General features: G+C 38.0%; 1 protein-coding gene across 1 annotated transcript in view; it reads right to left on the minus strand.

Annotated features, from left to right (window-relative positions):
* The window catches only part of PPP1CB (protein phosphatase 1 catalytic subunit beta), a 37105-nt gene extending 20601 nt beyond the window's left edge, over positions 1–16504 (minus strand). The window contains exon 1 of the mRNA XM_069495299.1: positions 16188–16504. Coding sequence (XP_069351400.1) covers positions 16188–16239 — 52 coding nt within the window. The 5' untranslated portion in view covers positions 16240–16504. The remainder of the gene's footprint in view (positions 1–16187) is intronic.
* Between the last annotated feature and the right edge of the window lie 1160 nt (positions 16505–17664).

Genomic DNA, 17664 nt, shown 5'->3' on the forward strand with positions numbered 1-17664 from the left:
ACAGAATGCTTTCTGCAACCCTGAAGGTGCCCTTATGCCCTAACATATAATAGAAATGCTCAAGGTTACTATTCTTATTTCTTTCACTACAGATTAAGTTGACCTGTTTTTGAATTTTAGATAAATAGAAACATATACTATATACTCTTTTGCTCATTATTTTATCTGTGAGAACCATCCATGTAATTGTGTTTTGTTTAGCAGCCATTTGGAATACAGGTTGAGTAGCCCTAATCTGAAATCCAAAATCTGAAACTTTCTGAGTGCTTATATGATGCTCCAATGAGCATTTCCGATTTTAGATTTTCAGATTACAGACGCTTAACTGGTTAAGTATAATGCAAATATTCCAAAATCCAAAAAAATCTGAAATCCAAAACATTCTGGTCCCAACCATTTTGGATAAGGAATATTCAATCTGTATTCCATTGTATGAAGATACAACTACATATTTACCTGCTCTATTTGGGTCATTTCCAATTTGGGGCTATTACAAATGCTATGAATACCCATGCACATTTATTTCTCTTGGGTATTTACATAAGAGTAGAATTGCTGGGTCAGTTTTATTTAGTGAATACCACCAGTTTCCCCAAAGTGGTTATATACCAATTTATAACCCCACTAACACTTGTTGCTCTACATCTTTGCCAACACTATATATTACCATTATTTCAAATTTTAGCCATTTTTTTCTTAATGTACAGTGGTATTCACTGAAATTTTAATTTGCATTTCCATGATGACTAAGATTGTTGAGTACATTTTCATAAGCTTAATAGGCCCATTAGATATCCTTTTTTGGACAAGTTCATTTTAAGTCTTCTCCTCCTGCCTCAGCCTCCCAGTAGCTGAGATTACAGGTGCATGTAGCTCATCCAGCTAAGGTTAAGGATTTTATCCACAGAGATAGTCAATTGATTCAGCACTATTTATCATAAGGATCATGCTTTCCCCCACTGAAGTACAGTGGCAGCTCTGTAGAAAAATCAAGTGACCATACAGGAATGGCTATGTTTCTGGACATTATATAGCTCCTTACCCTATCTATTTCTGCATCAATACCACACTATTTTAATTACTGTAGCTTTTTATAAAGTCTCAGTATCTGAAGCCTAGCACAGTGGTTCATGCCTATAATCCCAGCAGGATCCTAAGGAGGCTGAGGCAGGAGAACCGCTTGAGGACAGGGGTTCAAGACCAGTCTGGAGAAACACAGCAAGACCCCGTCTCTACAAAAAATTTTTTTAAAAATTAGCCAGGTGTGGTGGCATGCACCTGCAGTCCCAGCTACTGGGAGGCTGAGGCAAGAGGAAAAGCTGAGGTGGGAGGATCACTTGAGCCCAAGTTTGAGGGTGCAGTGTGCTATGACTGTGCCACTGAATCTCACTTGAGTGGCAGAGCAAGGCCCTGTCTCTGGGGGGTGGGGGGAAAACAGTAAAATAAAATTTCCTTGGCTAATCTAGGTCCTTTTGCATTTTCAAATACGTTTTTAAATTGGCTTGTATCTATCTCTCTGCCCCTAAACTTGTGAGGGTTTTAATTGGGGATAAGTCTACAGAGAATTGACATCTTAATTTTAAGTCTTCCAATCCACGACCAGATCCCTCCTTTTAAGTTGTTATTTGTTTCTCAGCAATATTTTATAGTTTGTAGTATGGCAGCCTTTCACATTTTTCATTAAATTGATTTTGGCTCACATATCTATGATTTCATTTCTTTCAAATTTACTGAGATTTGTTTTATGGTATGGCATATGGTACATTTTAGTAAATGTTTCATAAATACTTGAAAAGCGTGTATATCCTGCAGTTGTTGAGTGAAGTGTTTCGTGTGTCAATTAGGTCAAGTTTGCTGTGTTGTTTAAATCTTCTATATCTTTGCTGATTTTTTCCTGTTTTGTTCTACTAGCTGAGAGGTGCATTAATCTGTTATTAATCTGGTTGCAGTTTTGTCTGTTTTAACCTTTTAGTTTTGTCAACTTTTCCTTTTTGTGTTTTAAACCTGTATTATTATTATTAGATACATAAAAAATTTAAAGATATTTTGCTGTTGAATTTACCCTTTTAGCATTATGCAATGCCCTTCTTTACCTCTAGTGTTACTTCTGGTCTTACAGCTTTTTCCAACATAAATACAGCCAACAGCCAACCTAGGCTTCATTTGGTTAACATGTACATGATATGTTTCTTTTCCCCATTTTTTTGCTTCCTCATCTGTGTCCTTAAAGTGTGTCCCTTGTTAGTAGTATATAGTTAGGTCTTCTGAGCTTTGTCTCAATTTTAAGGTTTGTTCCTTTTACATTTAATATAATCACTTAGCAAAGCTGGATTTAAGTCTACCAACCTACCATTTGTTTTGTTTGTCTCATCTGTTCTTTACTCCTTTCTTGCATTTCTTTGCCATAATCAATTATTTTTAAATTATTCCATTTCTCCTTTATTAGCTTTTTAGTTATATATTCCATTATATTTCATTTAGAGGTTGCTCTAGAGATTACAAATGCATTTTTTACTTATTACCACCTTCCAACCATTTGTTCTACTGCTGTCATACATTGTTTTCACACATTTTAAACCCAAAGGCCAATTATTATTTTAAAGTCAAAATTTTTATTTACTTACACTTATCCTTACTGTTGTTCATTTCTTCCTGCAGTTCTTTTGCTTTTATCTGATATAATTTTCTTTCAACATGAAGAACTTGCTTTAGTATTTTCTAGTGCTAGTCTATCAGCAATACATTTTCTCAGCTGTAGTTTGTCTTTAGTTTGCCTTCAATTTTGAAGGATATGCTTACTGAATTTAGAATTCTAGGTTAGCGTTTTTTCCCTCAGCACTTTAAAGAGGTCATTCTATTGTCTGCTGGCTTCCAGTTTCAGGCGATACATGAGCCATTATTCCTATTATTGTTCTCTGAAGGTGATTAACTTCTTTCTTCTGGCAGCTTTTAAGATTTTCTTTCTCTTTTATTTCTAGCGATTAAGTTTATGATGGGTTTCAATATGGTTTTCTTCGTATTTATCCTGCTTGGAATTCACAGAGATTCTTTAATCTGTGCTCTGATATCTTTCTCAGTTTTGGAAAATTATCAGTCAGTATTTCTTCTATTCCATTGTATATTTCCTCTCTTTCTGAGACTCCTATTACATATGTTCGAGTTTTCTTTCCACTGTTTCCCCACGTTTCTCATGTTCTTTTCTGTATTTTCCCTCTATTTTTTTTCCACCCTCAGCACTGGATAACTGGACAATTTCTACTGAACTCATCATTTCTTTTTTTTTCTATTGATATTGGTTAACTAATCCTGTGGAATCCTGGATTATAGATTAAAAATTGTAAAAGTTCTAGACGACATCTTCCCCTAAAGAGGGCTATTCTATTGGCAACAGTGTAGTAGTGACTCTACCACATTTTCCTGAGGGCTGGTCTATTTCAGTTTTGCCCTCAATCTTAGAGCTGCCATGATGGGGGTCTCAATGAAAAACTCAGGAAATATTACAGCCCCTCTAACTTGGCAGGGTTTGAACTTCAACGTTAGCCTTTCTGGTGCTAGGGGGATGCTGAAATGTCTGCTCAGATCTTTAGCTTCCCAGATGTTTTCTGCTGGATTGCCTAGAATCTTCTCTTGTACATGTGTACCTAGGAGGTCAGTTAATTACTTTAGAGGGACCTGACTACAGATTTTGAGGTTAGATTCTATGTGGTTCCTGCCCCTTCCTGATTAAAGTTTCAACTGCTTTAGTGGCCCCAGACTTGCATCTTTCCTCCTTTGCCCTGTGAGACTGTCACTTTTTGTTTGGGTTCTATTCCCCTATACCACAAATTAGGAAATGCCTCCAGAAAAAAGCCAGAGTGACTGGTGAGCTCAGACTACATGCTTCCTTTCTGTCAAAGATCAAAAGCACTCAAAAATATTCTGCGTTGGCTGCTCTTTGACAATGAAATAGCTGCTCAAATATGAACAGAGAGGCACACAAAATGTGATTATTGGGTACACACTAGAAATTCAGAGGATTACATAAAGAATTTTGAGGAACACCTTGCCAAGGACTAGACATCATGGACCCTAATCCCATTACTTGACTTAATCAGTCATATAACTTTGGTGGGAACACCAAGGTTTCCTGACTCTTGGTAAGATAATCTTGCTATAATCATGTTTACATCAGAAAGGAAGAAAAACTACACCAGAGTTCAGTAAACTAAGGCCTAAGGGGGAAATCTGGCCCAATGCCACTGTTTGCATGGCTTGTGACCCAAGAATGATTTTTACGTTTTTCAAATGATTAGGAAAAAAACAAAAGAATACTTTATGACACATAAAAACTATGTGAAATTCAAATTTTAGTGTTCATAAATAAAGTTTTACTGTAACACAACCACTCTCATTTGTTTATGTATTACCAATGGGCATTTTCATGCTATAATGGCAGAGGTGAACAGCTGTGAGAGAAATGACATGTTGCACTCTCATGGCTTTGACATTGCTTTTCAGCATACTACAAATTGTAGACATGCAGTTATAACTTGGTAGCACCTTTAGTGTCCTGCTTATTGCTGTATCATGACATTTTATTTTACTTTTATTACCAGTGCACACTCATGTCAAAGCAAGAAAAGTGGACTTTGAATGTTGTGCTTTTACGATACAACAGAGGGTGGATTATTTTATCATTTAATTGGATGGTTGATCACTGTGTTTATTATGCAATGATAATATAGCTGTGCTAAAAAAATATTAATATATTGACATTACAGACTGAGCACTTATCACAATATTCCCAATTCATAGGAAAGCAATGGTCAGAAAAATTTTAAAAATTAAAATGGAATATCTCATCACAGCAGAATTTCTTCACAAACATAAAAATGAGTCTGCAACTAAAGTTTCCAACTGGCTCATTTGTTAGCCAAGTGAGGTAAGTCATTTACCAATGGTAGGTTAAGTAAATTGTATTTGATTAGAGAAGCTGAAGAAATATGTCCTGAGACAGTAAAATTTTTAAAGATTTGCTGTAAGAGCAGTGCTTGAAGACTTAAAGACGTTGGGAGTAACATTAATAAATAATTAAAAAACAAGACAAATTGTTTTGAGTGGTTTTCCTGGGCTCTTGATGAGCTGGCAGATGTTACCAACACTTCTAAGTTGTTTATTCAAGGAGCCAATGCTGAATTTGAAGTGACTGAAAAGTCATTTATCATGAGTAAGTCTTGGTAGAACTATAGACAAGAATATTTTCAGGCCAGGCATGGTGGCTCACACCTGTAATCCTAGCACTCTGGCAGGCTGAGGCAGGAGGATCGCTTGAGCTCAGGAGTTCCAGACCAGCCAGAGCAAGAGCGAGACTCATCTCTACTAAAAATAGAAAAATTATCTAGGCATGGCATGCACCTGTAGTCCCAGGTACTCAGGAGGCTGATGCAAGAGGATCGCTTAAGCCCAGGAGTTTGAGGCTGCAGTGAATTACAGTGACGCCACTGCACTCTACCCAGGGCAACAGAGCAAGACTCTGTCTCAAAAGAAAAAAAAAAGAAGCTGAGAAAAACTAATTTAGTACAACCTGTAGAGGAATGTGCTGAGACATGTTACAACTGATGGTGCTAAAAATACACGTGGTGTAGCAAAAGGCTTAGTTGGACAATTTTACAAAGCTTCTGAAAATATAAAGTGTTTTAAGTCTACAGTTCAGTTACTCTACAGAAAAATATCTTAACCTACCATGTACTGTTGAGCCAGTAATATCAACAGAGTTTCATTTGCTATCATGAACTTAACCATTGTCAGTTTCATAAATATTTGTCCATAATAAAAGCTGAATATCCTGATTTGTCCCACCACAAAGGATTTCAATGGCTTAGCACTGACAGTTTTACTGTGTTTTTTCTAAGCTCAGGGCTGATACTGAAATTTTTCTAAACATGAGTCATCCTCAATCACTATTATCAAACACAGAATCGTTCTAGAAATGAAGTTTGCTGCAAACTTGATAATGTTTCTTAATAAAGTCAACCTAAAATTATAAGGTGAAAATATACATACTTACATGTGAAACTTATAGTATGTGGTAAGTCATTTTGACAATTAATACAGTCGAAATCACAAGCAAGCTGCTTTATACATTTCCCTTGCTATCAATCTTCATTCTCACACAGATTTGCAGCAGATATATTTTCCAAGCTCAAACTGTAGCATTCCTTAGATCTCTACTCAAGTGCAAAAGAAATTTCCATATATCAAAATCCATTTAACTGTGTCATTAAGGAGCTTCCACCTAACCCTCTATTTGAAGTGATTAATCTGCAATGTGATGACATGCTAAAAGGCAAATATCAAGAGAATTACACAAATACTTTCCAAGGAATGAATATGCTCAACTAAAATCATACGCTTTTGGATTGACATTAGTATTTGGGAGTATGTACCAATCCGTGTAAAGACATCATCTAAGATGAAATACATAAAACCTCATTACAGATCAACATCAACAGACCACTTGCAATCAATTTTGATGACAGAGAACACTAACTATGAACCTTAATTAAGCAAAATGTATACTCTCCCAAAAGAATTCCATTATTGTACTCAAAAAATTGTACTCAACCATTATATTTCAAATTTTGTATTTGTGTAAACATTTTTCCAATGCAGGTTTTGTCTTTTAAATTATAAAGGGTATATGATATATATGTGTCTATGTGTGTTGTGTATATACTAAATTTTATTTTTCACCAACCATCTGCTACATTCTCCAGCAAGTTCTTACTTATAACTGCCTTCTCTAAAACAGAAAATATGGCAAGATAAAAAAACAAAACCCTAATTCCACCACCTATTCATATCTGCCTCATGAAATATTAATAATTTCCATTAATCAAAAGATGATTTATTTTTCATTCTCACTCTACTCCCACCCCCAAGATTACATACTAATGACAAAGTTAACAAATCTAGACTTCCTATTTTTTTCTGGAAATTTCTCCGTATTTAGTACAGAAGCTTGCCTTTAAATAAAAAGAAAGTAAAATTTCTACAATTGGCTAAAATGTGGAATTTGGTTTTAAACAAAAGCATTAGGCAGCTGCCATACTTTGAATTCATCTTAAGTCTGCCTGATAGGAACAATTAATGTGGACCCAGAGCCCGCAGATGGCCTCAAGGGACTCTGTATAAAATTGTCTGTAATACTGTATATGTACGTAAATATTTTTCAGAGAAGGCTCATGGCTTTTGTGAATTCTCAAAGGGGTCTGTGATTTACCATAAATAAAAATAATTCCAGGTACACTAGTAAACAAATTATCAGGTACAATTAGAAAAGAGTAAAGAAGAAAAATAAGGGCTAGACGTTTCAGGAATAGAGGAGGAGGTTTTTTCCACTGTGTTGACATCTGCATTGATGGTGTAAAAGCAATGGTGGGCAACTGCTAGCACCTCAACTCATGTCAAGTCAGTGGCATCAAACTGTACTGGTTGTCATTGTGTTGTGTACTGCCATGAACTTACAGTGAAACACAAAAAGGCAGCTTCACTTAAGAATGCCCTTGGTGAAGCAGTAAAAATGATCAATTTTATTAAACCCCAATCTTAGAATATAGATCTTTTTAATATTCTCTATGATAAAATGGAAATTACCCAAATGCACTTCTGCTGCATACCAAAGTACAGTAGTTGTCACAAAGAAAAGCACTTGCATGACTGTTTCAGTTCCAAGCTGACTTTTAGCCACTTTTTCTACAGAACATCTTTTTACTGGAAAGCATAATTGACAAATGATGGTTATTCAGACTTAGATATTTAACAGATCCTCCTGAAAATGTACAAAACAACTGACAGTATTTGTTGCCAACGATAAAACTGAAGCTTTCAAGTGAAAATTAAAATTTTGGAAACTTTGTATCTAGCACCATGAATGTGATAGCTTCTTCATACCTAAAGACTCTTCTGATGAGATCTTGTAATGTGAACAATGTCATTTTTTGATAATGTATTGTGTAATAAGATGTGTCAACATTTGGACATCTGCGTATTTTCCAAATGACCAATGCATGTTACCAAGTCATGCTCGAGATCTATTTAAAATACAAGAAAGATCACTCAATCTTAATGTAAGAGAATAAAAAAATTCACCGATACCATTTTAGATTCTGCATTGCGATTAAACTTTAAAAAATAACTACTTGCTGATTTTTGGTATGGTATCAGAGAATACACACAATTATCCAAAAAGGCTATTAAAATACTCCTCCCTTTTCCAACTACATATCTGTATGAATACAGATTTTCTTCATATACTTCAACCAAAACAATATATCACAACAGACTGAAGCAAAGCAGAGATGAGAATTCAGCTGTCCTCTCTTAAAACAGACATCAGGGAGATTTGCATTAATGTAAAAATGATGACACTCCTCTGATTTTTTTTTAGTAAAGTTACCTTTTTATTAAGAACATTATTTGTGCTAAAATATAATGAGTTAGTTACTTTAAATGAATTAAAGGATATTTTAAAATTCTCAGTTTTAATTACTAATAAAGTATGGTAAATAACTCATAGAAATAAAAGCTCTGTCCTTAATTCTTTTAAAAAGTATGGGGAAGCTGAGTGTAAAGGGGTTCCAAGAATCAAAGTTTAAGATCCACTGCCCTAGTCCCTAGTCAAAAGAAAGCATATAACATATATCCTAAAATCACTTTTCACCATTTTATTCTGCCTAGAAATACTGCTCATCAGTACCAATGGTACATCAAACACACTATAAACTCTGGATAGTGGAAAAAGGAAAGAAAATTTTACACATACATACATACATATGAGAATGGTGGCTGTATGCAATAAACACAAAGTAGAAGACATAACATCTCTCAGGTACTCACAAGAAAGAGCATTCTCAAAAATCAGTATGGGGAAGGTCCAGTGCTCAGCGGCATAAAGAGCTCTCTGTTACTTATTTCCTAGCTCAGGTTTGTACTAAGGAATAACAGTAGTCAACATTTCCTGAGCTTTTATGTGCCAAAAATTGTTTGAAGTGTTTTCCCTGTTTAATTTTTACAGATACATTATGATGTAGGCACTTATCATCATCCTAAATATACAAAAGAAACCAGGGCAGAGCTGAAATTAAGTAACACCCAGAATCTGTATCCTTCACTAAATATTATACAATAGCTTCCCACTGTATCAATACTTACTAACATTTCTTGAGTAAAGACTTGTAATCCCAGCTACTCAGGAGAGGCTGAGGGGGGAGGATCGCTTGGGCCCAGGAGTTCCAGGGTGGACCTGGCAACACAGCAGGACCCCATCTCAAAACAAACATCTGATTATCATTCAGGATTCACACAACTCTTGTGGTTGGGGTCTGAAATTCACAAAATCTATTCCTTTCTGTCATTATCTAAAATTAGACATTAGTCTTTTCTCACTGACAGGTCTGCAAGTTTCTTACTCAGAAGTCTGGTCATTTTCTCTCCCTACTTTGGCTCAATTACTTGATAAATACTCAAACAACATAAATGAAACCTATAAGTACCTATAAAGATTTCTTCTCAATTTACTACTTAAAAATTTTAAATGAACTATTATAACTGCTAGACATAACATTAGAAAAAGCTATATAATATCAGACATCCTTAAATTTCTTTTATTATGAAAAGTTAACTATTTCTCTAAATTTTGAAAATGGGAGGTAGGATTAGAAGGAAGACTAAAGTGGTGTGAGACAAATACAGTCATGTGTTGTTTACCAATGGAGATATCTTCTGAGATTTTATCATTTGGTGAACATCATCTTAGAGTGTTCACAAACCTAGATGGTATAGCCTACTATATACCTGGGCTACATGGTATAGTCTATTGCTCCTAAGCTATTATACAAACATGCACAGTATGTTACTGTACTGAATACCATAGGCAACTGTAACACAATAGTATCTGTGTATCTAAACATAGAAAAGATACAGTAAAAATAAGTATAAAAAATTCGAAAAAAAGGTACATCCATATAAGGCACTTACCATGAATGGAGCTTACAGGACTGGAAGTTGCTCTGGGAGAGTTAATGACTGAGTGAATGTGGAGGCCTAGGACACTATTGTTGACTTCACATATACAATGTATACTTAGGCTACACCCCACTAGAAGGTCTTCAGGGGCGATACCATGAATGGAGCTCTCATCTCCTACAATAACAATGCTTTCTTCTGAGATACCTACTGAAGGACCTACCTGAGGCTGTTTTACAGTTGACTGTACTCAAAGCAAGAAAGTGTTTTGGTCACCCTGAGATTGACCAGATGGGAACTTCGGTTACTCAGGGATATTCTGATTAACATTCTTGGAATAAAATTTCTTTATGGTGAAAAGTGTGTCAAAACCTGCAAATTGTGCAGTGAGGGCAAGCATCAAAAACCAAAGGCAATATTCCCTCAGGTTGTGCACATAACATAAATACCTCTACTTGTTCTTGCACAGATGCAGGCAAACTTGGGAAGGGAGGTTCCTAAGGCCACGTGATTTTCAGGTTATATACACTCTCTCTCAAATTATTGCTCTATACATGTGAAAAGTGCAGAAGCAGAATAAAGTACATCCGTCACTGCCCTTTTTTCTACTATATGACAAGTACACACCTAGACCAAGGACTGACTTCTTTTGTCAAACCAGGGAAAAACTGGCTACTGGTTATTCATAATTATTTAGCTTCAGAATGAGTGTCTACATTTTTAGAAATTAACATTCTGCAATAATTCTACTTCTAATTGCAGAATAAAGACTTTGTATCCATTATTTTCATTTTATCAATCAGATGGAAAGCCTGTTACAGGGTGTATTTTAGAGAACAAGATGCAAAAAAAAAAAAAAAAATCACATTGTACCTACTAATAACCATAACTTCAGAGGGAACCTAAGCCAATCTCCGGAGTAAGGTGGGGGGTATAGGAAGAAAAGTTGAATTTAATCTCTTTCTACCTACCTTCACTGCTCCTCTATTTTTCCAAGAAGATTAAGCCTTAAAATGGCTATTTACAGCTACCAGAGGAGCAGTGATTGCTGCCTGAGGGTATAAATTTGTATCCAAAGTTAAATCCTAGGAGACTCAACTAGGAATCACCATCCACCACACCACTAACTAACCATTTCTTCCCCTTGGCTTCCTATAACCCAAGACTTGAGGATAACCCTTGCTTCAGAAACAATTAATAGAAAAGAATTTTACTCAATATTTCTAAGAATTTCTATGTACTTGCATTATTTTACCTCAGTTAGAATTGTTTGAAAATACATGCTACTGGAATGCACTGTTAAATGATAAATTTGGAGAATAAGAGAGAAAAAACCTACTTGATACAATTTACTATCTTCCTCACTAATCCTAATCTTAATATAACCCTTTCTCTAGCCTAAATTTAAATAGATTTCTAAATCCCAAAGAATCCTTATCTTAGACATTCACCAGAAAAGCTCTTGCTCTGCATTCAAATAGCTAGATAACCCCTCTGGGATACTTCTTCAAACTGTCAGTTTCCCTAACTTGCTGAAACTAATTATAAGAAAAAAACACACATAATCTCTAAATCAGTTGAAAAATATACCACCACCTTTATGCCTCCTCTAGTCTCTCATCCAGAAGAATCACGAGAAGAGATAAAGTATCCCTCAGGTGATCTCTCCCACTCTGCACGTACTTTTTTCTAAAGGTTTGGCCTTGGATCTATATACAACACTTTCCCTGCGGAAGTTGAGGTTGCCAGAACTAGCACTTCCTTTCAACTGCCTAACCCTGAGACTGCTGGGTCAGAACCAAACAATTTAATCGGTTAAGAGGCCTTAAACAATCTGGCAGTTCCTCAAAAGGGGAAACATAGGGTTACCATGTGACCTAGCAATTCTACTCCTAGTTATACAGCCAAGGGAACTGAAAACACACGTCCACACAAAAACTTGTACTCAAATGTTGATGGAAACATTAGAGGTATTCACAGTAGCCAACATGGGAAAACAACTCAACGGTCCAGCAACTGATGAATAGACTAAAAATGTGGTATATCCATACAATGGAGTATTACTCAGCTATAAAAGAAGTACTGATACATGCTACAACATGGAGGAACCTTAAAAACATTAAAAGAAACCAGTCACAAGGGACCACGTAGAGTATTTCATTTATATGAAATGTCCAAATAGGCACATCCATAGAATCAAAAGTATTAATAGATTAGTAGTTGCCTACGGCTGGGAGGAGGGTGGTTGGTAAGAAAGGAAATGGGGAGTGTCTGTTACGGGTAACAGGATTTTTTGGGTGTGTATGTGTGAGAGTATGTTTGAAAAGTTGATTGTGGTGATGACTGCACAACTCTGTGGATATACTAAAAATAATTTAATTATATACTTCAAATAGGTGAACTGCACAGCATGTGAACTATATCTCAATAAATCTGTCACTTTAAAAGGGTGAGCTTTAATGTCGTTTCATCAATCTATTTCATTTTTCAAATCCACTCCCTTTTTTAACCTTCCAAAGGACACTTAAAAGTAAAACTTATTTGCTTAGTCTGTCAGCCTAACTAAATCTTAAATGTTTCCTAAGAAAGGAAAGGGAAATATACACTAAATGATCACAGCAGAGCCACAAATTCAGACATCTGACAGGTTAAGGTTAAGTGAAAAATGAATTAAAAACAAAAAGAACAAACACATCCAAAGATTTTCATAAAGCTGTAAGTAGGCCAAAAATAGAAATATAATCACATTCTCCCATGGAAGTTTACACAGTGCTATTATTCCACAGCTCGTTGTAATTGTCAAGCTCAGCTTTGTGGCAATGTGTTAAAAAAAAAAAAAAACACTTAGAAAATTATTCTATCACACCGCAAGTAGCTTTTGAGGTATTTCTAAAGACATTTCAATGACAACGAAAAATGTTCATGATGTAAAGCTACATGAAAAATTAACTCATAAAGCTATCAAAAGAATATTCTAATGATATGAAGTACATGAACACAAAAATATATCAAAATTTCAAAAAGGGTTTTCCCTGGATTGTGGAATTATGGGGGACTTTTGTTTTCTTTTATACTTCTCTATTTCACAAGTTTTCTACAATAAGTATGCCTTACTTTTATAATCAGAAAAAAACAAATCCTAAACAGTTTCATATGTATTACCAAATATATGATATATAATAGACATTACATCAACTGGTACAACCCAGTTTTTAAATACCTGGATCAAGATCATGGCTGGGAACACAGAGCTGGCACTATCTTAATCACCCAGCAGCAGGTTTCCATACTAACCTCCTCCCAACCACCTCAGATTCTACTCATTCCATTTTACTTCCCCCAAAATAAACTCAGCATTTATAGTCTGAACAAAGTTCCCTAGGTAATTTTGCTATACTCCCACTCCCATCCTCATTCCTTTGAGAACCACTGATCTAAGTAAAAAGCCTTTAATGAATCTTCCAGGCCCATACAAACTAGCTTCAATTTAAATAATCAGTCAAGAGCACTATGATTGGCCACAAGAATGTGGCCAACAGAGTCACTACAGGGGATGAAGTGGTAGAAGTCTCTGATTTTTCAGTTCTGAGTAAAACTTAATCCAAGAAAATATACTGGAGGAATATGCACCATTCAAATAATACAACCAGTATTTTTGTTTTACATTAAATAATAGCATGAATGTATTAAAACGTCCTAAAGGCTCTATGAAAATACTACATCAACAATAAGTCTACGTAACACAAAGTAACTCATAAAACGTATTTAGTAAAAGTGTATAGAGCAGACTGGCAATTTGATTTAGTACAAAAGAATCTGGACTATGTTGTGGGACTACAATCAGCATTTTAAAATGAGATCAGGTCCTGTGGAATGTTTTCCCCTAACGTAGAGAAATTTTTGCCAAATTTTCACTTGTACTTTCATTTAACACTAAGGAAAAAAACGGACCATGGCAATTCTGCTAGGCATCTTTAAAAAATACCATCACTTGACTTTGAGTTAAATTAGAATGTAACATCACTGAAAAGGCAGACAAAATTTTTTTTGAAGACTGAAGTACTAAAACTCTTTACTAACAGAGTGTGCTAAACACAGGAACAGAGAGGAAACTGGAAAAAGTCTGAAAATCACTTGTTTAGTCTGGGAGCTCCTTGAGTGAAAAGACTGTCTTATCTTTGGATTCCTGGTGCCTGGCACAGAGGAGGACGATAAACACTTGCGAAAAGAGGGAAATGTGTTTGGACTCGAATTCTCACCAAAAAAAAATGAAAAAAGATTGTCCAAAACCAAGTATTTAATTTGAATTCACACGCACACAAAATAGAATCACTTATGCTATTTTCCCCCCACTGTGTCTTTTCTTCCAATTACTTTGAACCCACTAGAGAAATTTCTTAAGTATCTGTCATCATAAAAGAAGGTGTGTCTGACTTAAAAGGTTACAGATCAAACATTTTAAAAGATATAAAATGTCTTTATGCCTATAAAGTATACAAATATCTGGAAAATAAAATACGAAGAGGGTGAGGTACAAACATCAGATTTTTAAAATATTTAAATTTACAAGTTTAAAATACATAAAAACAGTGGTAGGCCTAAACTTTCCCAAATGTTAACAAGAAATAAACATTTAAAAAATAACTATATTTCCCTCATCGAGAAATGCAGTTACAAAATAAAATTTTTTTCAAAGCAAATTTCTCACAGACCCTGCAAGATGTCCATATCTGTTAAAGACACACAGTCTTAAGCAGTGAACACTGCAGGCACCAGGGGGCCTCCCAGGTATAACTTGATAGTAAAAGAAAAGGTAAATAAGCGTTCCTGGTAAAACTTTCTTCCCAGTCAGTCTTAAGACTGCTGGAAACCTTTCACATCTGGAGCAAATAAATGGTATTTAGTTACAGAACGGGTACACACAGAACTGATGTTTTAGATACCGACATTTTCGTTGAAAAAAGCAACTAGACCCTTTCCCTCCACCTCCTTCATACAACCGTCTTTGGTGATTTTCCAAATATAAGTACATACTACTTCACTGTAGTAAACAATTATCTTCAGGTAATTTGAAAACATATTAGCAGCAGCACCATATGCCATCCTTTCACCGTGTCTGACAAAGAGAATTCTAAACTGTTTAAAAAGGCCTAAATGCTTTCCTACACGCTCACAAAACAATTAGTGATGACGCAAATTTTAGGGTAAAGAGACTCTCTGGCAGAAGACTGCATTTAACTTTGATTAATATCCTCCAATGAATCAATACATTTAACTCCTGGCCTGTCCCACTTCTTCCTTTTCCCTCCCCCTCACCTTCCAACAAACATAAAACTCCAATTAAAACACCAGGGCCTGGAAACTTCAAATGTTACAAAGACTTGTAAATACCTTTAAACATGAGAGGCTTTACAAAAAAAAAAAAAAAAAAAAAAAAAACCTTTACTAAGTTTGTACAGAAATTAAGCTCTGCTCAAATCTGTTAAAATTTCAAACCCAAAACCCAATCCCTTCAGCAAACCTATCTACATTCGCATATTTCTTACGTGCATCTTCGGCTTGATCAAAGATTTTGTTTTACTATTTGTTTTCACGCCAAATAATAGTAGGTAAATTCCCGCTAATTTTACCCTCTCTTTAAGGAGTCCATTCTATAGCATCGTGTAAGAATGCAGAACAAATGAAACATTCCTATTAAAGACAAGGATTTTTTTGTTGTTAATTTATAAAATTCACCCTCGGAACGACAAGCAGAGGCAGCCAAGGGCAATGCACAAAGAGAACAGAGAAGAAATACATTCCACGGCCATACAATGCCCAGTGGCAGGCATCCTCGTACCCTCCCACGAAGGGTCGCCGGCGGCGAGCACGACGGCGAGGGGAGCCCAGCGGCCTTTCTGAAATGCTGTCTCCCAAAGATGGGCTGCTCTCAGCCCCAGGCCGGCGCGCGTCGGTCCCCGAGGGTCCGCGGGGACGGCCCCTTCTCGCCCGGCCTCCCCCGATCGCGCTCCCGGAGGCCGCTCCTCCGAGCCGAGCAGCCTCTTCGCCCCCTCCTCGGCTCGTCCGCCCCGCCGCTCTCCCAAAGTCTTGCCTCGGGTAGGGAGAGGGGTCCCCTCGGGTTTTGGCCGCGGAGGGGGAGGCGAGGGGACGGAGGAGGCGCCCCGCCCCGGGCCCGCACTCACCCTCCAGCAGGCGAGTGATGAGACTGTCCACGTTCAGCTCCCCGTCCGCCATCTTGTCGGCACAGACTCTCCTCCCGGCAGCGGGAACAAGGGCTTCTCGGCGGCGGAGGCTGCGGCGACGGCTCGGCGTTCTCTCACCTACAAGTCACGCGGCGTTTCGACCCCGGCTCCAACTCCCCCTGCGCCCGGGCCCTCCCCCCACCCCCTCCCAGCTGAGCAGCGAGAGCGCGCACACACTTGCAGGCACCCACGATAAATAAATAAATAAACAAGCGGAGCCCCCACGAACCGGGCCGCGTCAGACCCGGGCCGCCACCTCCTCCTCCTCGGCACCGCCCAGTTCCGCAAGGCTCACCAGCGCCGCCGACGGCCCCACCCGCAGCGCCGCTCACTCCACACAGCCCCTGCCCTCCGCCGCGCCACGCAGCTCCGCGCAGGCGCACCGCGTGCCCGCGCGCTCGGCTCCCCAGCCGCCCGGGCCTTCGCGCAAGCGCACTGGACAGGCTTCGCCCGCCGCGGCCGCCTTCACGCAGGTGCGCCGCCCTCGCTCCCTGTCCCCGTCTACTGCGCCGAATCGCCGCGGTGGCGCAGGCGCCCGAAGTTCGCGGGCTTTGCCTCGCTGAGGCGGTCGCTGTTACGCAGAGCGCGCGTAGGCAGGGCTGTCGTTCCCGTCTTCTGCTCCGCGGGTCTCGGGCGCTTCGCAGATGCCGTGGCTGTGCCATGCCTGCCTCGTTTTGCTTTTCTTGGCTCCGTTCCCTGATTTTGCGAGCAATTCCTCGTGTATCTGTTAATCCAGAAACGCGGACTCCCGTTACTTATGTTTGAAACCCCAGTTTGCGCGTGTGGAAAGCGTGCTGAAAAAGTTCGACATTGCGAATAAGGGGTTATACATTGTCATTCCCCAAGGCTAGTTCTGCAGGCGATCCTAAATGAAAGAAGTGTAAATAAAGTAGGCCCTGGAAGAGTCAGCAATAATAAAATCTTACATGAGTACCGCTCTCTGCCTTCTGTCTAGCACTGTCACGTGTCTTATATCTCCATCAACTTGGTGGATACTATTTTTTCCCCAGTGCTTTTCTGTTCATACCCCCAGTATATTGCTTAATCATCCTACCTAGTAATTGTTTATGCATTTATCTCCCACACTCCAGTCAGCTCCTAGGGGATAAAAACACATTCAGCTTTGTGCCCACACACCCACCAAGTATTTCCACAACACCGTACTGCCTTTAGAAAGGCAGGAAGAAGAGTAACCACCCCAAAGATCTCGGCAAGTCAGAGATTTTGGCCTGTTTTAGGAGGTGGTCAGACCTTGCTCATTCCACAGGTGTTTTTCCAGAAACCCAGACGTGCTGCTGCCCGAAGTCCAAGGCAGTGCTCACTCCACCACTCACATGTCACTAATAATGGCTAACATTTATTGAGGTCCCTGTATGTGCTCTGACACTGTTTTAAATGTTATATACGTGTTATCTCA

The sequence above is a fragment of the Eulemur rufifrons genome, chromosome 19 (genome assembly GCF_041146395.1).
Source record: "Eulemur rufifrons isolate Redbay chromosome 19, OSU_ERuf_1, whole genome shotgun sequence".
NCBI lineage: Eukaryota > Metazoa > Chordata > Mammalia > Primates > Lemuridae > Eulemur > Eulemur rufifrons.